General features: G+C 47.7%; 1 protein-coding gene across 1 annotated transcript; it reads left to right on the top strand.

The window, feature by feature from the left end:
* Positions 1–12463: 12463 nt before the first annotated feature.
* Positions 12464–13402, top strand: LOC101545099 (olfactory receptor 18-like). The gene has a single exon (XM_004619529.2). The coding sequence runs from the start codon at positions 12464–12466 to the stop codon at positions 13400–13402; it is 939 nt and encodes a 312-aa protein (XP_004619586.2).
* Positions 13403–16152: the final 2750 nt, after the last annotated feature.

The following is a 16152-nucleotide window of genomic DNA, read 5'->3' as shown; positions in this document are numbered from 1 at the left end:
TATGTCTCCCGGCCCTAGTTCATATTTCTTCTCCAACTATATTTGAGTGGGTCCTTGAAATGGCTGCTCTTGACCTGCAGGACTTTACCTTAGATCTGAGGACCAGAAATGGGTGACAGGAGAATTTCGTGATAGGACAGATGAGGAGAACAGCACCCTTACCCCCAAGCTGATAGAACTGCAAAGCAATTTTTTAATATTTGCTTTTTTGGTCACACTCGGTGATATTCAGGGCTTCCTCCTGGCTCTGCACTCAGAAATCACTTCTGACAGAGCTTGGGGGACCCTGAGGGATGCCAGGGATCGAAGCCAGGTGTTTCCCGTGCCAGGCAAACACCCTCCCTGCTGTCTGATTGCTTTGGCCCCTGTCAAGCAATTTTGACCAACGTCGTTTATGAGCAGGAAGCAAACTCCAAGGTGATAAAGAGGCACTGCTCCAACGGCTCCTACGGCTACAAGGTCAACAAAATGAAAAACAAAACAAAAGCCAGAGTCTGTTTTCCCATCCCTCCATGAAGAGTGTTCTCAGGACAACTTTCTGGAGGGCCCCCTTGATGTCTCTGTTCCTGAGGCTGTTGATGAAGGGGTTCAGCATGGGGATGACTGTTCGGACCTGCTTAGTCGGAGAACTGCCACGACAGGCTTTGTGGCCTCTTTGAGTGATTTAGGCTCTTCCAGGCACAAGAAAAGCAGAAAAACCAGATGGTCGTCAAAGATTAGGTCCCTGGGATAAGATTAGGTCTCTGGAATGTAACTGTCAGGAAGTGGGCTGGATGTTGCGGGCCAAAACAACAACAAAAATATATGTACTCTATAAGTAATAGAGGGTCTGGAGTGATAGTACAGTGGGTAGGGCATTTGCCTTGCACGCAGCCGACCTGGGTTCTATTCCTCCACCCCTCTCAGAGAGCACAGGAAGCTACTGAGAGTATCCTGCATGCATGGCAGAGCCTGGCAAGCTACCCATGGCATATTCGATATGCCAAAAAAAAAAAGAAACAGTAACAACAAGTCTCACAATGGAGATGTTACTGGTGCCCGCTCAAGCAAATCGATGAGCAACAGGATGACAGTAATACAGTGATAGGTAATAGAAATTTGCTGAGTAATGCTGACTTGCCAAAATGAAAGTATAAGAACTTGCTGAACCTAGTGCTCAGGGTCCTTGTTGAAGCTCGCTGTGCCGGGCAGATACTTGGACCCCAGCTAGCTGGAGCAATAAACCTCGCTATGTGATTTGCATTATCAGCTCTGTTCTCTGTCCTTGAGGGGTGGTTGACTCTGAACCCTAACATGACCACTGTGTACATCACCAAGGCATCATCTCCCTCTGGGGAGATACCTCAGTACTGAGATACACACTCAGGCCCGTCCTGTAGAATAAAGAGACAACAGTGAGATATGAGGTGCAGGTGGAAAACGCTTTATAGTTTCCATCCTCCGAATGGATGCTCAGAACAGAGAAGATAATATGGGGAGAGGGAAAAAGGATCCCCAAGAAAGGAGCAAAGCCCAGGAGACTGATCACAACATAGATGATGACCTGGTTGACCTTCATGTCCGGGCAGGCAAGTTTGAGGATCTGGGCCTGCTCACAGTAAAAGTGTGGAGTGACCCAACAGTGACAGGCAGTCAGACACAGCATCCACAGGCCCTAGAGAGCCAAGTCGGCCAAGCTCAACAGCCAGGACCTGCTGACCAACTGGACGCAGAGGAAAGCATTCATGATGACCATGATATGCAAGGGGTGGCAGATAGCCACGACGTGGTCATAGGCCACGACGGTCAGGAGCAGACTGTTCATGCTCCCAAACACCAAGAAAAGGGGAATCTGCGTGAAGCAGCCTGCGTAGGAGATGACTTTGCTGTGTGTCTGGAGACTGGCCAGCATCTTAGGGACAATGGTGGAGGTGAGGAACAGGTTGGGTGGGAAGAAGTATGTGGGGGTGTGGAGGTGGGGGTCGAAGCTAATGGCCAGGACCATAAGCAGGTGATCACAAACGTGAGCAGAAACAACCCAAAGAGGAGTTGAGGTAGGCAGGTAGGTTAGTGTGGACAATGGAATATTATTCAGCTGGAAGGAAAGATGAATAATGCAATTTGTCCTAACATGAATGGCACTGGTGAGTATCATATAAGCAAAATAAATCAGAGAAGAAAGGACCAATATCAGATAATCTCATCCATCTATGGAATATAAAGGCAGAATGAAGGAACTGGCAGTATTGAATAACAATATTGAATGATGGCCTTGGATTACAAAAATGATCAACAGTGGGAGGGAAGATGTAGGGGAGGGATGAAGATTGTGCCAGGGGTGAAATAAGGACAGCGATGGAGTACAATAATCACTTTGGTGATGGCAGTATGCAAAAACTTTGGACACCAATACAATAAACTTTGACACCACAGTAACTGCATTACCTGACGGACAGTTAAATTTTTATTTTGTATGGTGTAATCTTTTATTTATATTTTTTATAACTTTTTTTTAATCACTGTGAGATAGACCCTTACAAAGCTGTTCATGATTGGATTTCAGTCATACAGCATTCCAACGCTCATCCCTCCACCAGTGTACATTTTCCAGCACCGGTGTCCCCAGGTGCCCTCCTATCACCCCCCACCCTCCACCCCCTGCCTGCTGCCACCCTCTACCCCCTGCCTGCCTCTATGGCAGGTGACTTTCTTTTCTCTCTCTCTCTCTCTCTCCATTTGGATATTGTGGTTTGCAATATTGATATTGAAAAGTTATTGAGAATATCCCTTACCTACATTTTTCCCCTGGAGCGATAGTACAGCAAGTAGGGCGTTTGCCTTGCATGAGGCTGACCTGGGTTCGATTCCTCCATCCCTCTTGGAGAGCCCGGCAAGCTACTGAGAGTATCCTGCCTGTATGGCAGAGCCTGGCAAGCTACCCATGGCGTTTTTGATATGCCAAAAACAGTAACAAGTCTCACAATGGAGACATTACTGGTGCCCGCTCAAGCAAATAGATGAACAATGGGATGACAGTTCGACAGTGCAGTGCTACCTACTTTTAACCCTCAGGAATGTGATCATTCCTAGCTATTATTGTCATAGCAGTCTCTTCTCTATCTTACCTACCCTCAACCCCACACACTCTTGGGGTTAGTTCCGTGAATCTGTTCCTGAAAACATATGTCAACACTCGCTGATTGAGCCCGGCAAGCTACTGAGAGTATGGTACCCGCACAGCAGAGCCTGGCAAACTATTCGTGGCATACTGAATATGCCAAAAACAGTAACAATAAGTCTCACAATGAGAGACGTTACTGGTGCCTGCTCAAACAAATCGATGAGCAACAGGATGGCAGTGATAGACATTTTATTTATAATTCCTTGGTTTTTGTCTTTTGCTTTTTGGGTCACACCCAGCGATGCACTCCTGGCTATGCACTCAGGAGTTACTCTTGTCAGTGCTCGGGGGACCATATAGAATGCCGGGAATCGAACCTGGGTTGGCTGCATGCAAGACAAATGCCCAACCCACTGTACTATCACTCCAGCCCCAAATTCCTTGTTTTCAATACTATTCTCCCCAACTCCCAAATGCTAGCACTTCTGTTTTTAATGAATATAGGTGACAAAATCATGTACTCAAAGAAGTAGCAGAACCATCAATGCCTTTGCCCTTGATGGGAACATAGGAGATGCAGAGTTGATATCTGAGGACAAAATGATTCATATTTTGGGGCACATGACATGTGAGCTGCCCCAGAGCATGTAACTAAAGTGAAACAAAAGTGAACAACAGGATGACAGTGCTACAGTGCTACAGTGCTAGAGTGCTACACACACACACACACACACACACACACACACACACATACACACACAGATATCCCATATTGACACCACTTGTGTCCAAGGTTCCTGCCCCCTTCCCGGATGTCAGTCCCAGACTGCCTCCTCTCGCTCTGCCTCCGTTTCTCTCTTTCCCTCATCTTTTCATTTCTGTAATCCAGAGTTTGAGGGGTTGCCAGCTTCCTTGTATATAGCTACTCTACCTTATGTCGCAGGACATGATATCCTCTGGTTCCATTCATGTTGCAGTAAATTGCCAAATTTCATCATTCTTTATGGTTGCATAGTATTCCATTGCATATATATATGTATGTGTGTATGTGTGTGTGTATATATATATGTGTGTGTGTGTGTGTGTGTGTGTGTGTGTGTGTGTGTACAACATCTCACAATCTCAGGCCTAGCTAGGCTTGGGTGTAAAAATTGTTTTCTGTTACTGTTACTGTAACTGACTATGCTTCTGGTTATGTAACTGACTTTGACACTGTTTCTCTTGACTAGGTTAATCTGCATATTCTGCCTATATGGCTGAATATCATTGGTTAGAACATTAAGCTAGTTAATAAAAGGGGTTGAACAGGCTTCTCTGGGTCACAACAACACCAGAGATAGTTTTGTGATCCTCCATAAATTATTTCTTTCTCGTGTATATCTCAATGCCTTAGACCGCCTAACCAAACCTTACTGCAATATATATATATATATATATATATATATATATATATATATATATATGGCACACCTTCACTATCCAAGTCTGTTTAAGATATTTGTTTCCTGTGATTCCTGGGCCACACCCAGCAGTGCTCAGGGATTACTTCTGGCTCTGCATTCAGGAATTAATCCTGGAAGTGCTCAGGATGATATCGGGGGGTCCCCACGGGTGACTTATGTGAAGTGGGGAGGAAAAAGACAGTCACTTTCTCCTGATCCACCTCTGCCACTGGGGACCCAGGGTTACTGGGTTCTTGTCTCACCTCGCGGAAAGAAATTTCAGGAGTAGATAAACAGTGAAGTAAATAGATTTTATTTGGGGGGTTTTTGAAGGTGTGAAGGGGGAGATGGTGAGACAGAGAGTAACACGCTCAAGAGAGAACCCGGGCTTCTCCAAGGGCAGAGAGAGACCCTACACACATCCCAGCATTAGGCATGAAAGCATGAAAGTACATATCTCAAGGGGGGAGATGCAGGCAACACATGTGCTCAGGCACCACATGTGTTCGGCCTCATGGGCGCAAGCAACACATGGGCTCGGGCAGCATATGCACACACTTCCATTGTTCAAGGTGGGTTTTATAGGGTTTCACCAACCTGCCCCCGCGTGGGGCTTCTACCTAGGTCAAAGTCTGTTGCTAAGGAAGTTACCAGGGAGCTTGGGAGTGGTGATGGTCTTCTTCGAAGTTCCTTTCCTGGCCTTTCGTTTCTGCAGGAGCTTCTCTGGGTCTGTTGCTGGCGCCGGGTGAGGGTCTTATCAGGCCTTTGGTTCCTGTTTTCTGCAAGGTTGGCCTTCGCAACTTCAGAGCCATTCCTTCCTAGGAAATTTACTGCCATGGCCTGGGGCAGGCATGTCCCACACCTTCATCCCTTCCCTATCTGCCTTCCTGCCTACATCAAGGTGACTGGGTGGGATGCCAGGGATTAAACGTGGACTGGCCACTGCCAAGCCAGCAGCTTCCTCCCCGCTGTCCTATTGCTCTCTGGCCCCCTTGTTGGACATCTGAGTGGATTCCATATCCCGACTCTTCTACGAAGTGCCATAATAAACATGGGTGTGCACATGTCTTTTTGAATGAATATTCTTGTGTCCTGTGGATAGATACCAAGAAGTGGAATAACTGATTCATATGGAAGTTGTATTTCTTACTTCTTTTGGAGAAATAGCTGCACTGCTTTGCTTAGGCTAAAACTAGATGGCATTCCCATGAGCAGAGAGAGAGAGAGAGAGAGAGAGAGAGAGAGAGAGAGAGTACTTTATTGAACAGGCCGGTTCTAATCTATACTGTAGAAAGAATAGCAAGTTCTCTTTCAGATAAGCCTTAATTGAAATATCACTATAGCACTGTCATCCCATTGCTCATTGATTTGCTTGAGTGGGCACCAGTAACGTCTTCATTGTGAGACTTGTTGTTACTGTTTTTGGCATATCAAATACGCCACGGGTAGCTTGCCAGGCTTTGCCGTCTGGGCGAGATACTCTCGGTAGCTTGCCAGGCTCTCTGAGAGGGGTAGAGGAATTGAACTTGGGTTGGCCGCTTGCAAGGCAAATGCCTTACCCGCTGTGCTCTAATTGAAATAAGGGAATTGAATAATTTTTTTTTTTTTTGCTCTTTTGGGTCACACCCAGCGATGCTCAGGGGTTACTCCTGGCTCTGCACTCAGGAATTACTCGTGGCAGTACTTGGGGGACCATATGGGATGCCGGGGAGTGAACCCAGGGTGGCACATGCAAGGCAAATGTCCTGCCCGCTGTACCATCACTTGGACCCTTGAATACTGTTCTTGACAGAGAAGACAAAATCCTGCCTACGTTTCATGAGTCAGTGAATAAATTTGAAGACAAACAATTCATCTATGGCCCCTTTTAACTGGGAGGAAAAAATAAGATATTTTGCAACTTGGAAACGAACCTGGAGTTGGACGGGTACATTCCTCCCAGGCAGAGGAAGGACCCCCGAGCCTTACACCTAATTCACTCATCATCTTTTCTCCTCCATCAAGAACAGGAAGTCCTCAGAGAGGGTGAGCACCATGGCCAATTTAGCTAATGACAAGCCCTGTGTATTGAGCTGTCCCAGCCCCGCGACTGTAAATAATCAGCCCGGGGCTCCGGCTCTCCGTGGGTCTGAGGCTCCCGAGCACTGAGCTTCCCGTCCATGTCTCCTCGCTCTAGAACCTCCATCTACCACAAGAGATCCATGACTCGCCCCGCGTTCCTGCCACTCCCGAGAACAGACGCTCAAGGTGCACTGAAGGTCGATTGTTTGGTGCATCAGGTGCTTGTTCCTCGGTCATAATCCGAGAGCAACCAAAACAGCATCGGGAGTACCTGGACCTGGGCGTAGTTGGAGGAGGGGTTATCTAATTCTTATTTTTCCTTCTTTTGTTTTCTTAGGTCACAGCCGGCGATGCTCAGGGCTTACTCCTGGCTCTGCACTAAGGAATCACTCCTGGTGGTGCACGGGGGACCCTATGGGATGCTGAGAATTGAACCCCGGTTGGCAGTGTGCAAGGCAAACGCCCTCCCCACTGTGCTATTGCTCCAGCCCCCAAGTTTTTCTCTTATTAGGAAAACCGGGAGGATTGGGTGAATAGATGGGAGGATGCCTCAGAGCCAAGTGCCAACAAAGAGCAGCTGTGTTAACTCTTGGTTCTTGCGGGGGAATTTCCAAACTCTTACTAGAAGAAGCACCTCCCTTATGGGGTCTACTGCTCTAGGCATTTACCTCACTGAGAGCTTGGGTTGGTCTTCTCCCAGAATACTCTAAAGGGACCAGGAGGACGAGGGTGATATAAGTAGGAAAACGAAAACAGGAGCATTTCAATGGGAGCACTCCCGATGCTAGTCCCAGAAGATATTTGTGAACTGTATCTTGTTCATGAGGCCAAAGAGATAGTACAGTGGGGAGGGAACTTGCCTGGCATGCGGCTGACCTGGGTTCAATCCTCAGCATCCTATAGGGACCCCTGAGCACTGCCAGGAGTGATCTCTGAGCATTGCTGGGCGTGGCCCCCAAACCAATATATATATATATATATGTGTGTGTGTGTGTCCTTGTTCATTTTTATTGGTATATATAGGTATATTTTATATGTAGCGTGTATATCCTATTCATTGTTATTGATATTTCCCCCCCATCCCAAGAGATATGCATCTATTATTAATACTGTATAATGAGGATAGTCAGAATTTTTTTTTTTTTGCTTTTTGGGTCACACCCGGCAATGCACAGGGGTTACTCCTGGCTCTACACTCAGGAATTATTCCTGGAGGTGCTCGGGGGACCCTATGGGATATTGGGACTCGGACCAAGGTCGGCCGCGTGTAAGGCAAACGCCCTACCTGCTGTGCTATCGCTCCAGCCCCAGGGATAGTCAGAATTTATAACTGAATTTTCCCAGCCATGGGGCGTGGAAAGGTAGGTGAGTGCAGGACTGGTGGCAAACAGGGGCTCCAATCACGGGCCACCAAGGCAGAATTCTTTCCTGCTAACCCAGCTGACATTCCCCTCCCCTGCCGTTGTAGGCAGAGGCTCTTGGATTGCTGTGTTCCAGACCCTGGTGGAGAAAAGCATTTCTCTTGCTGCGTCAGACAGAGTAAGTACGGCGCCCCGCCCCTTCCGGAAGCAACACCCAAACTCCGTTCTGTGGCTACTTGTCAGCTCCTTCCAGCTTCTTCTTCATTCCTGCCCTGTGTCCCAGCTCTGTGGGAGAGGGGCTTTGGCTGGCCTGGCAGAGCTAAGGGATGGGGTCTGGGGTCCACCTGGGTGGGTGAGGGGTCAACTTATACAAGTCTGTTTGGACCCTCTACGTGGAAAGGGGGAACGAGCTCTCCACGCACAGTGCTCAGAGAGCTTTGCTTTGCTTTTTTAAAAGATGCATTTGCTTTATTATTTATTTATTTATTTATTTTGCTTTTTTTGGGTCACACCGGGCAATGCTCAGGGGTTCCTCTTGGCTCTGAACTCAGGAGTTACTCCTGGTGGTGGTCAGGGGACCGTATGGAATGCCAGTGATTGAACCCAGGTCAGACGCATGAAAGGCATATGCCCTCCTCGCTGTACTATCACTCTGGTGCCTTCTCTTTGATTTTGACTGGGATCGATCTTATTTATTATCTGGGGGATTTGGGCAAGAAGGTTGACTCCGGAATCAACCCGGTGTCAGCGGGTGTGCAGTTGGTACTAAGAACTAAGCCTTGGGGCTGGGGAGATGGTTCCAGGGACAGGAGGGCATGCGGGACCCAAGGGAGTGTTGCTGATGCTTTGTGACCCTCCGAGCACTCCCAGGAGTGACCTAAATGTTAATAAATAACAGGAGACACCTTATGTTCCCAGAAATTAAGAAGTGAATTTCAGGCATTACTCTTATTACTCTTATTGCTATTATGAATAATTGTTGTTATTATTACATTCTATCTATAAACCCTGGGCTGGAGCGATAGCACAGCAGGTAGGGTGTTTGCCTTGCACATGGCCAACTTGGGTTCAAGTCTTCCGTCCCTCACGGCAGAGCCTGGCAAGCTCCCCGTGGCATATTCGATATGCCAAACACAGTAACAACAAGTCTCACAATAGAGACGTTACTGGTGCCCGCCCGAGCAAATTGATTAGCAATGGGATGACCGTGATCTATATACCCAGAGTAAATGATTCTTCACTTTTTAAATCAAAGCACTATGACAGATGTCCTCATTCTCGTCAGTTAATTAAATATGTTGAAATTAATTTTGGGCGGAGGGGGTCCCTCCCATGTAGTGCTCAGGGACCCCCCTTGCGCTGCTCAGGCAATTGTGGCAAATCCATCAACCAAAGATGAAGTACAGATGGGATTCCACAACGCCAGGACCATTGTTGCTACACCCAGGGGTGCTTTGGGGGAGGGGGAGTGTAAAGGGTGGTGGGAAACCAAGCGTCCCCCAAGCATGCAAAACACGGGCCCCTGTTCTGTCTGTCACCTCCCTTAAGATTAGTCTTACAGGGTCTGAAGTGATAGCACAGCGGGTAGGGCGTTTGCTTTGCACTCAGCCTACCTGGGTTTGATTCCCATCATCTCCTATGGTCCCTTGAGCACCGCCAGGACTAATTCCTGAGTGCATGAGTCAGTAATAACTCCTGTGCATCACCCGGTGTGACCCCACAAAGAAAAAAAAAGATTAGTCTTACAGCTTAGAGGTGTTATGAGTCCATAACGTTTTCCTTTTTAAAATTTATGTTTATTAAAACATGTGATATACAAAGTTCTTCCTAATGCAGTTGTTTCAGAATACAATATTCTGATGTCAATCCCATCATCACCAGTGTGACCTGCCCTCCACCAGTGTCCTTAGTTCCCTCCCCTCTTCCCCTGCTTAGCAGGCACACAACAAGTTTACTTTGTATTACTCAAAAAAAAAAAAACTTAAAGAATGGCATATGGAATTATAGGAAAATAAATCAATAAAAGTCAATTTGTGGGACTGGAGTGATAGCACAGTGGGGAAGTCGTTTGCCTTGCATGCGGCCGACCTGGGTTAGATTCCCACAGTCTTATATCATCCCCTAAGCACTGCCAGAAGTAATTCCTGAGGGCAGAGCCAGGAGTGACCCCTGTGCATCGCCGGGTTGAACCAAAAAGAAAAAAAAAGTCAACTTGTGATGATTTTAATCTATGTATAAAAAAGAAATGAAGATCATTTAATACAATAAGAATTCTTGGAATTTTATTTATTTTGGTTTTCACTGTTGTTCCTTTGTTTATCAATTTGCTCGAGCAGGCACCAGTAACGTCTCCATCGTGAGACTTGATGTTACTGTTTCTGGCATATCAAATAGTCCATGGGTAGCTTGCCAGGCTCTGCTGTGCGGGCGGGATACTTTCAGTAGCTTGCTGGGCTCTCTGAGAGGGGCAGAGGAATCGAACCTGGGTCGACCGCGTGCAAGGCAAACGCCCTATCCGCCGTGCTATCGCTCCAGCCAAGTTTTTTGCCGGGAAAGCCCAGCAAGCTACTGAGAGTATCTCTCTCCTGCATGGCAGAGCCTGGCAAGCTACCTGTCCATATTCGGTATGCTAAAAACAGTAACAACAAGTTACCGGAGATGTTACTGGTGCCCACTCGAGCAAATTGATGAGCAGTGGGATGACAGTGATACAGTGATACAGTTTTGGTTTGGGGCCACACCCAGCAATGCTCAGGAGTTAACTCCTGGCAGTGCCATGGAGACCCTATGGTGTGCCAAGATTTGAACCCAGGTCAGCTTGTGTGAAAGGCAAACCCCCTCCCTGCTGGACTATTGTTCGGGTCCATGTTCTTGAAATTTTTCTTCAGTTTAGTGGTCCAGTCTTAAAGTTGTCAGGCCCTGTTTTGGAACAGAATGACTCTTTCTTCTCTCAGAAAAGAAGGCTATTACTGTGCAATGTATTTTCTTCAAAAATAAGCACTAAAGTTTTGAGAAGTGTTACTGGTTATTGCATCGTCCTCTTAAAATGTCCTCATTCCTCCCTCTGATATTCCGTGGCCCAAAGTCTCTAAAAGGGACGTGTAGGCAGGCTGATAGATAGGGCCAGAGAGATAGTCCAGTGGATAGGGAGCTTGACCTGATGCAACTGTCCTTGGTTTGATCCCCGCATCCCTTATGGTCCCAGATTTCCTCCAGGACTGATCCCTGATCACAGAGCTAGGAGTAGGCCCTGAGCACCACTGGGCATGGCCAAAGAGAGAAAAAAAAAGCTGATGAATAGCAAGGCATCTATGAGAAAGGAAATTTAACAAAAATACCAAGAAGGCATGAAATGGAGTTGGGGAAGAGCAAGAGAAGGGGGGCCCAGATATTTTATAGAGGAAGGGGACTGGGGGTCTTTGACTGGGTGTCATAATGTAGAAGTGAAGTATCTGAATGTTTCCAAGCCACTTGACACAACAGGACTGGAAACTACATGGAACCCAAACTTAAAAATAGATCTATTGGGGTCAGAGTTGAAAATGCAGCGGGGTGGGCACTTGTCTTGCACATGGTTGACCCAGGTTCCATCCCCGGCACCCCATAGGGTCCTCTGAGAACAGCCAGGAGTTATCTCTGAGCACAGAGCCAGCAGAAATCCCTGAGCATCACTGGGTGTGTTGGGAGATGGGTGGGATCCTGGGGTCATTGGTGAAGGGTTGAGGTCTTGGGGTAGGTAGAATTGGAGATGGGAAAATTGGTGTCTGCCTGAGACTGATTGTCAACAAATTTGTCCATTGGGGTGTCTAAATTAAAATGTTTGAAAGAGATGTAGTCAGAGCAATATTACAGTGGGGAGGACGTTTTCCTTGCACGTGGTTGACCCGGTTTCAATCCCTGGCATCCCATAGGGTCCCCCAAGCACTGGAACACCGCCAAGAGTAATTCCTGAGTGCAGAGCCAGGAGTAACCCCTGAGCATCGCCAAAAGCCAAAACAAAACAAAAAGCAAAACCAACCAAACAAAAACAACACATGTTTGTAAGAGAAAAGAAAAAGGAGTTGAATTCAGTAAAATTAAGTTGAGTGGAAGTTTCACAGCTGAGAGCTATGGTGGGCATGATTTTCTTTTGCATTGTTTCATCAAATCAAATAAATAAAATCTTACACTGGCTGTAAAGAGGCTGAAAGGGCTGGAACATAGAAACATGTGGGAGCTCTGGGTTTGATCCCCAGAAAATTCGCCACTCAGCTATATTGTGATTGGGCACCTTCAACAATCTCTGATTTCTATTTTTTTTATTTTTGGGTCACACCCGGCGATGCACAGGGGTTACTCCTGACGCTGCACTCAGGAATTACTCCTGGGGGTGTTCGGGGGACCATATGGGATACTGGGAATCGAACCCGGGTCGGCTGCGTGCAAGGCAAACGCCCTACCCACTGTGCTATCGCTCCAGCCCCAACCTCTGATATTTCTGAAACAGGTGTCTCTGCTCTATGGAACCTCAGAACCAAACCCATTTCTCAGAATTCTTCCTCCTGGGACTTTCAGAAGAGCCAGATCTCCAGCCTCTCCTCTTCGGGGTCTTCCTGTCCATGTACCTGGTCACCGTCACAGGGAACCTGCTCATCGTCCTGGCCGTCATCACTGACCCGCACCTGCACACCCCCATGTACTTCTTCCTCTCCGTCCTGTCCACAGCTGACATTGGGTTCAGCACAACCACGGTCCCCAAGATGCTGGCCAACGTCCAGACGGGCAGCAGGTCCATCTCCTATGCGGGCTGTCTGACGCAGGTATCTTTCTTTTTCTTCTTCGGCTGCCTGGACAGTCTGCTCCTGGCTGTGATGGCCTATGACCGGTTGGTGGCCATCTGTCACCCTCTGCACTACCCCGTCATCATGAGTCCCCGCCTCTGTGGCCTGCTGGTCCTCGTGTCCTTCCTCCTCAGCCTCCTGGACTCCCAGGTCCATTGCCTGATGGTATCGCGACTGGCCTTCTGCGCCCAGGTGCAAATCCCTCACTTCTTCTGTGACGTCCCCCAGCTCTTCCGCCTCGCCTGCTCGGATACGTCCATCAACCACGTGGTCATCTTCCTGGTGGGCACCATTTCCGGTTTCGTTCCCATCTCGGGGATTGTTTTCTCTTACTCTAAAATCGTGTCCTCGGTCCTGAGAGTGCCGTCCCCCGGCGGCCGGTCCAAAGCCTTCTCCACCTGCGGCTCCCACCTGTCCGTGGTCTGCCTGTTCTACGGGACGGGCCTCGGGGTGTACCTCAGCTCCGCCGTCTCCTCTTCCCCAAGGAAGGATGCAGTGGTCTCGGTGATGTACACAGTGGTCACCCCCATGCTGAACCCCTTTATCTACAGCCTGAGGAACAGGGACATCAAGAGTGCCCTCTGGAGAGTGGCCGGCAGGATGACCCGTCCTCAGTAGCCCTCTGAGGCACTCTCTGGGTGCCTTAGAACTGCAAAAGGGGGAGGCGCGGAGCCATAGGACAGCGGGGAGAGCATGCCACCAGCCCAGCTTCCATCCCCGGCACCCCATAGTGTCTCCCAAGTTCACCAGGAGTGACCCCCTGAGCACAGAGCCAGAAGAAACCCCTAGGTGTGACCCCAGAACCTAAGAAAGAAAGAAAGAAAGAAAGAAAGAAAGAAAGAAAGAAAGAAAGAAAGAAAGAAAGAAAGAAAGAAAGAAAGAAAGAAAGGAGAGAAAGAGAGACAGAAAGAGAAAGAGAGAGAAAAAGAGAGAGAGAAAGAGAGAAAGAAAGAAAGAAAGAAAGAAAGAAAGAAAGAGAGAAAGAAAGAGAGAAAGAAAGAAAGAAAGAAAGAAAGAAAGAAAGAAAGAAAGAAAGAAAGAAAGAAAGAAAGAAAGAAAGAAAGAAAGAAAGAAAGAAAGAAAGAAAGAAGGAAAGAAAGGGACAGGGGGTCCGGAGTGATAGTACAGCAGGGAGGGTGTTTGCCTTGTATGCAGCCAACCTGGGTTTGATCCCCAGCATCCCATATGGTCCCCTGAGCAGTGCCAGGAGTAATTCCTGAGTATAGAGCCAGGAGTAACCCCTGAGCATTGCCAGGTGTGACCCAAAACCTTACAAAGAAAGACAGAAAGAATGGGAAAGGTGGCAAAATTTAAACACAGCATGAAAATTGGGAAGTCTACAATAATGTGGTCCCCTGTACTGGGGAGACCTCCAGAAAGTATACAGCTACACCACACTCTTGATTAAGGGGTGCATTTGTCTCTATAAAAGGACTCTGCAAGACAGCATGGCGGGGGAAGTGGGGGTAGGGTGCGTGACTTGCACAGGGGCCTGAATTTCAGCTTCAGCTCTGCGAAGAAACAGATCAAACAGGACAAACATTGAAGAGGGACATGTGGAAGGGTTGATATTGTCACGGCAACGGTGCCTGGAGAGAGGCCAGCAGGGAGGACATTTGCCTTGCTCGAGGCTGACCTGGGTTTGATCCCCAACACCTCATAGGGTCCCCCCAAATCCCTCCAGGAGTGATTCCCTCAGTGCAGGGCCGGGAGTAAGACCTGAGCACTGCTGGGGGTGGCCCCAAAGCAAAAACTATAATATATAAATAGAGTTCACACAAAGTCTGGTAGGTGTTTTTTTTCTTTGTTCATTCGTTTTTGGGTCTCACACAGCAGGCTCGGGACTGACTCCTGGCTCTGCTCTCAGGGATCACTCCTCACCATGCTCAGGGAACCCTATGGGTGCTGGGGCTTGAACCCATGGAGGCTGTGTGCAAGGCCAGCGGCCTCCCTGCGGCTCTCTGGATACTTCTACAACATTCTTCCCCCCCTTGGGCCAGTGGGGTGGCTACAGATGGGCTGTAGTGTTGACCCAGCACCCCCACATCACTCCCCTCTTGAGCACACCTCCATGGAAGATTCTGGAAGGTGCAGACAGCGGGGGAAAGATAGCATCTCACTCCCCCTCAGAGTCCCCATCATCACCCACCCAAATCACACACAACTGAACCACAAGTTTTCCATGCCCTGGAGTTCCAAAGCAGTAGTATTGCGATTAAAAAAATTATTTTAAGGGGGGTGGAGTGATAGCACAGCGGGTAGGGCGTTTGCCTTGCATGTGGTCGACCTGGGTTCGATTCCCAGCATATAGTTCCCTGAGCACCGCCAGGGGTGACTCCTGAGTGCAGAGCCAGGAGTAACTCCTGTACATCACCAGGTGTGGCCTAAAAAGAACAAAGAAATTATTTTAATGGAAGCATCATTGTTTAAAATAGTATAGAATTATTTTCTCATTGCACAGTTACTGCATTAATCATCCTAAATTTGGTTGTTGTTGTTGGTTTTTGGGTCACACCTGGTGGTGCTCACTGACTCGACTCCTACCTACTCCTGACTCTGCACACAGGAATCACTCCTGGTGGTGCTAAGGGGATCCCAGAAATCTTCTTTTTTGGGGGGCGGGGGAGTCACACCCAGCGATGCTCAGGGGTTACTCCTGGCTCTGCACTCAGGAATTACTCCTGGTGATGCTTGGGGGACCATATGGGATGCGAAGGGATTGATCCCAGGTCAGCCACATGCAAGGCAAACACCCTACCCATTGTACTATCTTTCCGGCCCCAGCCCATATTTCCTTTATCTACCACATTTTCCTGTAACCCAGAGCACTTGTCTGCAGATCTTGATGATTGGAATGTTTCAAATTCATGGTTTTTGTGTGCTTGGGGTGAAAATTCACCAAGAATTTGGGATTGCTAAATTGAATTTTTTGAATTTTCTAATCTTGAGTAGAAGTTTTTGAATTTAAGGTTTTTTAATTTTTTTGGGTGTCTGGCTTTTGGTTCTGAGAGTAAAAATTCACCAGGAGTTTGGGATTGTTACATCATATGGGAGTTTAAGTGTTTGGAGACGTCTCCAGACTGATGTCCAGAGAGGGATTTGTTGAAATCCTCGAAAACTAGATTTTTTCATGGCTTTCCAACAGTACACAGGATACCCCAAGCATTAGTGGCAGTGACCTCTGAGCACCCAGCTGAGAGCATTTCACGTGAGTGTGGTCCCCAGACCAAGAGAACAAAAGGGAAATAGACACCGAACTATTCTAAAATACAAGTGACTCAAAATGAAAGATTTTAGTCATTTGAAGTATGTGGTTCAGTGGCACTAAATATGTAATGCTTGTCCCAGGAATCTGGATAAACGCAATT

This window comes from Sorex araneus, chromosome 2 (genome assembly GCF_027595985.1).
Source record: "Sorex araneus isolate mSorAra2 chromosome 2, mSorAra2.pri, whole genome shotgun sequence".
In the NCBI taxonomy this organism is placed as follows: Eukaryota; Metazoa; Chordata; class Mammalia; order Eulipotyphla; family Soricidae; genus Sorex; species Sorex araneus.
The sequence above is the reverse complement of the archived record's forward strand: the minus strand, read 5'-3'. Positions and strand labels throughout refer to the sequence as shown.

Excerpts from the sequence above, each read along its gene's own strand:
- LOC101545099 (XM_004619529.2), top strand. The coding sequence starts at position 12,464 with ATGGAACCTCAGAACCAAACCCATTTCTCAGAATTCTTCCTCCTGGGA.